General features: G+C 36.9%; 1 protein-coding gene across 2 annotated transcripts in view; it reads right to left on the minus strand.

Annotated features, from left to right (window-relative positions):
• Nucleotides 1-6,697, minus strand: part of COL4A5 (collagen, type IV, alpha 5) — a 329,573-nt gene that overhangs the window by 67,504 nt on the left and 255,372 nt on the right. For both annotated transcript variants that reach the window (XM_005865212.2, XM_005865213.2), the window contains exons 31-33: nucleotides 2,420-2,587; nucleotides 1,442-1,531; nucleotides 832-981 (exon numbers count right to left, since the gene is read on the minus strand). In XM_005865212.2, coding sequence (XP_005865274.1) covers nucleotides 832-981; nucleotides 1,442-1,531; nucleotides 2,420-2,587 — 408 coding nt within the window. The remainder of the gene's footprint in view (nucleotides 1-831; nucleotides 982-1,441; nucleotides 1,532-2,419; nucleotides 2,588-6,697) is intronic.

Consider the following 6,697-nt stretch of genomic DNA (forward strand, 5'->3'; position numbering starts at 1 on the left):
CCCTCAGCCTGGCCTGTGCCCTCTCGCAATCTGGGACCCCTTGGGGGATGTCAGACTGCGAGTTTCAGCCTGATTTCCACAGGCCAGGCCAAGGGACTCCACTGGTGCACGAATCTGTGCACCAGGCCTCTAGTTTTAGAAATAATAAAAAAAATTAGGTGGTCCTGCATCTTCTGTGACTATACACAGAATTACAGTAATGCCTTAAATACATTTTTGGTGAGGGAAAAACCCCCACCAAGTCTTTCTCATAAGGAAATTTATAACATCTGTATACACATATACCCATACACACCCTCACATGCACACCTGGACTGACAATATTAATGGTTATAACACAAAAAGAGCCACAGACTTTACTACAAGCTGCAAATAAACCAGGCCTGTTTTAAAGTTCCATGTTGTTTGAAAGGCTATTCTATATAGATTGGATTGTAAGCATTTTATTAATTTGTGTGTATCCATATTTTCTGACACATTGCTATGAATGTTATACATTTATAAAAAGAAGAATTTTTATTTAAAAATAAATGCTATAGTACTTCATACTTTAATTAGTTCTAATAAAGTGACTATATAAACACAGTTGTTCTCTAGATCTACATTCAGCGACAGCCCCCTCCCCGCCCTGCCAGAGTTTGGCTGTTCATAGTTCAATACTTGTTAATTAGATCAATGAAATAGTAAAAATCAAGTGAAAATTAATTTTCATTACAAAAATTGATGCACCTTTTGTTGGTGAATCCAGGACTACAAGTCACTTTTTATGATATCAAAAATTGAACTTCAGATATACCTGAAAATGTGTTAATGAATAATACATGCACCTACCTGGTAGACCAGGCTCCCCCTTCTCGCCTTTTGAGCCCAGCAGATCTGGATCCATTGGCCCAGGAGGACCAGGAAGGCCAGGCTCTCCTTTACCACCCTTTTCTCCTATAGGACCAGGAAGCCCTGGCTGACCTTGCAAACCATCATCACCTAAAATCAACATGTATGGGGAAGATACAACATATCAGATTTATACATCCAGGATTAATGTGTACAAACATTCTTTATACGTTTCATAGTTGGGTAGGCCACCAGCCACCCAAACACTTAAGCACCTTATTTATTGTCTTTGAATAACTTGAGCTCACACACATTTTTACACTCAAATGACAATCCCTCTTTCTTCCGAGATTCTCTAATAACTATAGAGACTGTAAATAAAATGAAAATTTAATTCTTGTATGTCATTATTTACCATGATTCATGATATCCAAAATAAGTATTCCACCAAATTGAAAATAGGACCTATTTAAATGTCATATCACATAGAAACAAAATATAAGTAACTATAGCTCATTTTAAATAGTCAAATAAAAATATTCTGTAATGAAATAAAGCAATGTTTAATCTTCTCTCTTATATGCATACGCCAGCAAACTCTGAATATTACCTTTGAGACCAGGAACACCATTCCTGCCAGGAATTCCCAAAGGTCCTGGTGGGCCTGGAGGTCCCATGATACCCATTTCACCTTTGGTACCTTTGAAGAATATCAATAAGTAACTTTTACCTTTCCTTGATCTTAGAAAGATTAAAGATATGTTGTAAGATATTAACTGGAAAACTATTGAGATTTGGAGGGAAAGCACTAAGTTTTACCCCTTTTCAACTATTGTAACCTTAGTGACCACTATTGTTGAAAGCAATGAATAAAAAGACTCAATGTGGTAGCTAACCTCCAAAGATAAGCCACAAATAAAAAACATATCCCAGTATACACATCATTGTGTAGCCTTCTCTCCTTGAATTTTGGCTGACTCTGTGACGTGACCTTAATTAGGTGACATTGTATGATTCCCAAAGTGAGATCATAAGAAGTCTTGCAGCTTCCACCTGGGGCTCTTGAACACTCACTTTTGGTTTGAGGAATTCTCTTCTTTGAAAACCAGCAGCCCTGAAAAGAAGGTAACTACCCTGACATTACCATAATGTGAGGAACCCAGGCCATGTGAGGAGACACTATGGATAATGAGATACCAAGTAAAGAGGCTAAGGAATACTCAGATACCAAAGAATTGCCATCTTGGAAGTAAATCTTTCACCCTCAACTACTCCAGCTGGTGCCATGTGGAGCAGAGTTAAATGACTTCATTAAGGCATCCCATAATCCCTGACCTACAAAATCTTGAGCAAAATAAAGTGGTTGATTTAAACCATTAAATTTTGGGGATCATTTGTTACATAGAAATATATACCTGGAATTCTCACAGAGAAAATATAATACAAATAGCAAAGTCAGTTTCCTGAAATCAAATACATTTTCCTTAAGGAACAGTGTCAATCCAGAAAAGTATAAGAGAATAATATACTACAGTCATATCAGTTAATTGCCTGAATCCCAAACCAGAGAAAACTTTAAACAAATTACCTGGAAATCCAGGGGTGCCTGCTTTTCCTGGAAGACCTGGCGATCCTGGGGGTCCCACAGGACCAGGTGCTCCAGGGATCCCTGGACTGCCTCTCTCACCAGGGGGTCCTGGAACATCAAACCCAGGAGGCCCTGGATCCCCCTTCTCTCCTGGTATTCCATGCAAGCCTAGTTAAGACAACACCAATGTTAACAAGTTATTAAAGCAATTTTAAGAGAGGTATCTAGTTATTTTGCTAGCAAACAAGTGATAGAATCTGATGTATAACAAACCTAACAGTGAGTTATAAAGATATTTTTGACATCATATATAAAAAATGACCTAACAATTGAACTTTAGGACTTTCAAGTATATTTCTCTAAGAAGGTACTTCTCAAATTATTTATGGTGAAAGATCAGTCTTTTCTTAATTCTTAGTCCATCATGGACTAACATTTTTTATAAAATACAAAAAATTGCTAAAAAATAAAATAAAAAGACAAACAAAATATGAGCTTAACTTTTGGTTATTATATTTAATAAAGAGAATTACACTGTCAAATTGCAATATAAGTTTCTAAATGCTTACTTTTAATTTCTTCTAATACTAATTCCAATGTAGACTGGTAACAAATACTTTGTGGTTCAACAGTGGCATTTGGATTTGCATTGCTCTAAGGCAGCGGTTCTCAACCTGTGGGTCGCGACCCCTTTGGGGGTCGAACGACCCTTTCACAGGGGTCGCCTAAGACCATCGGAAAACACATATATAATTACATATTATTTTTGTGATTAATCACTATGCTTTAATTATGTTCAATTTGTAACAATGAAAATACATCCTGCATATCAGATATTTACATTACGATTCATAACAGTAGCAAAATTACAGTTATGAAGTAGCAACAAAAATAACTTTATGGTTGGGTGTCACCACAACAGTCGTGGCATGAAGGTTGAGAACCACTGCTCTAAGGTATTATAAATTATTGGGATATCCTATATAATAAAGATGAAATATGCAAATTGACCATCACTCCACCACAAAGATGGCTGCGCCCACAACAGAGATGGGGTTTCCGTAACACAAGATGGCTGCACCCACAATGGAGGCCGAGTTCCCGTAACGAGCCTTAATGAGCAATCAGGAGGGACCTGAGGCTGTGCCACCCCAAAACCCACATGGGGCTTGACAGGGGACCTCAGACTACTCCCCCTGCCCTGGTGCCAGGCCGGGAGACCTGAGGCCACACCCCCTGCCTGGCAGGGCTTGACAGGGGACCTCAGACTTCTCCCCCTGCCCTGGTGCCAGGCCGGGAGACCTGAGGCCACACCCCCTGCCTGGCAGGGCTTGACAGGGGACCTCAGACTTCTCCCCCTGCCCTGGTGCCAGGCCGGGAGACCTGAGGCCACACCCCCTGCCTGGCAGGGCTTGACAGGGGACCTCAGGCCATGCCCCCTGCCTGGTGGGGCTTGATGAGGGACCTCAGGCTGCACCCCCCACCCGGTGCCAGGCCCGGGGACCTGAGGCTGTGACCTCGCCTGGCAGGGCTTGACAGGGGTGGGACCGAACCAGGTCTGGATCTAGCCTAATGGGGGTGGGGCCGGCTGGGTCTGGGTCTTGCGCGATTTTGAGGTGCATGTGGGTGGGCAGGACTTGACTCTGGGTCCTGTGGTGTGCCCCAGACTCTGACAGGAGAAAGATTTTCATATACATTTTACTAATTTTCTTTTATCTCTGACACTTCCATTATAGAGAAAAGGAGAAAAGGCAATAGCAATATTAAAATATTTCCTCTAATTAATCCCCTTTCAATGTGCACAAGTTTCGTGCACTGGGCCACTAGTATTTCTATAATCCATAAAAATGATTACTGAGTAAGTCAGTTACACACACCCTTTGACTTTATTTTGGCTTTATATATGCTGTTTTAATAATTATTTTTATATTTTGTTGTTATTTTGTTTCTCAGTATTCCAGCCAGAATTTTACAAAAAAAATATATGACACTAAAAAATATATAGCCTTAGTAACTTTCTGGAAGATGGAGCTACTAAAAAACAAACAAACAAAAAACAAAAAACACCAACGTAGTTAAAAAGAATATGTTAAAGAAAAAATATTACACTACAAATATGGTGTGGGTTCCCACTCCAATACCTATCAGCTATGTGACTTAGTCATTTGACAATGTTGGTCCTTGTCTGTTAAATGGGGATATGCCATAACTGACTGGAAGCTAAGGGCTGAGCAGGTGACCATTCCAAGTGTCCCTTTAACAGTAAGATATAATTTTATTGTTGGAGATTCATGTATAATTATTTTTACAAGAGATCAAGATGCTGAAATTTTAAGATCTGTTTAATGTCATAAACCAGTATGTCCTTAAACTAATAAAATTCAATTTGAAGATCAGAGAATTCCTTTTAATTTGCACATCACATTGGTGATGGTTCTAATGCTGCCATTTTATAGTATAATACTATAACAGGGAGAGATATTTTATATTATTATATTTGTGAAGTATGATGAGATACTTAATAATAAGCACTATGATAGCACTATATGGATCATTGTTTGTTGTTATATGATAACCCAAAAAAATTTTAATAGCTGAGTTTTCAAGATATCTATTTGCCCTCTGAAATATGTTCCAAGAGAACACTTCTACAAAATAATTATAAGAAACCAAAGACTTAAATCTGGAGAAATCTTGTTTGATATTTATGTTTAAAGCTTTTGTTTTAAGGTAGGGCTTTTGAGAAAAAACTACAGTATCCAGTAGACCTGAAGTTCAAGAGGTAGAATGTTACAGTTCAGCAGCAACCAAAGAAGATGTGCAACCAAAGAAGACGCAAGTTGCAAAAGATTCATTGGGTTAGGAAACAAAGCTAATCATGTAAAGATTAGAATAAAAATGTTTACAAATATAAGTGATTAGATAGTGATTTGCTATTATCATATATTAGCAATGGGTAAAGAAATTTATTTTATAGATATTAGGTCAGATATTCATATAGCATATTCTATAAATCAAAGGTATTTGCCAAGAAACACAATAAAATATTTACATTCACAAAAAGTAATAAATACTCTTTGAAATTGATCAGCTTTACACTTTTGCTTATCTTTGATCTTTTATTGCTTTGAATAATCATTTTGGAATTTAAGCTTCTCAGGTTAGTTAGAATTTAAAAATTAATTTGATTTTATACCTTAACAGGTTAGGGACAGAGAACTCAATAATTATTAGTGGATGACTATGATTAAACAACCTACATCTACAAGGCAAGATTTATTTATTTATTGTTATTATTTATTGTATTAAAAATACTATGCTGTACTTTTAACAACATTGATTTGTCCTATGAATACTGCCATGAAGAGTAGTTCTAGTATAATCAGGATGAAGAAAGTCAGATAAATTCAAAAGCTCTGCTGAATCTCCTTATACAATAATAGGAATTATATGGATATATCTATGGAGGTCAAATACATTAGAGCTGTATAAGTACTCTAAATTTATTGGTAGGTAAATGGAACCAGTTAATGGAAAAAAAGGAAAATTTCAAAAACATGAATTATCTGTGAGAAGTTTACACACACACACACACACACACACACACACACACACCACAACCCAGGGGTTTTATAGCCACTAGCATTTAAAAACTGTAATGTACTCTCCTTCATCTATGAAAATGACATTAATAAATCTTTATTTGATTCACATTAGTCATGATGAACTTGAGCCATTAAGCTACGTAATTTTTCCCGAGACTAGACAAGCATTATAACAAATTGTGGACTTGGAACTGAGTATATTTAAGTGACCTCTAGAAAGATTCATTAAAGCAGTAATCTCCTAGCTAATGGCCAACTCAAGTAATAAGAATCCAAAACTTCTATTTCTACATGGAATGAAAAAGCACTTTGTTTTTTGTCCCTTGGCATTTTTTCTTCATTTCACTGCTGTCAAATGAGGAACTGATATTCAACAGGTCCTTTATTTATAAACACATATTAAACTGTAGAGCTTGCCTTGAAAAAGAGAATGACAAATAGTAAAACTTAATTAAATAATCTCAGAAAAGTAAAAAGAAAAGTCTGATAAGCATGGGAACATTTCACTCTGGAGAGATGACAATACAAAACACTTTCCATTAAATTTTCTATTAGAAGATGAAAACGTAAGCATCCTATCTAATAATAGACAAACATGGTAATTAACTGTAACTTCGCTACCCTTCCCATTGGCTAATCAGGATGATATGCAAATTAACTGCCAACTAAGATG

Source organism: Myotis brandtii, unplaced genomic scaffold (genome assembly GCF_000412655.1).
Source record: "Myotis brandtii unplaced genomic scaffold, ASM41265v1 scaffold199, whole genome shotgun sequence".
NCBI classification, from domain to species: domain Eukaryota; kingdom Metazoa; phylum Chordata; class Mammalia; order Chiroptera; family Vespertilionidae; genus Myotis; species Myotis brandtii.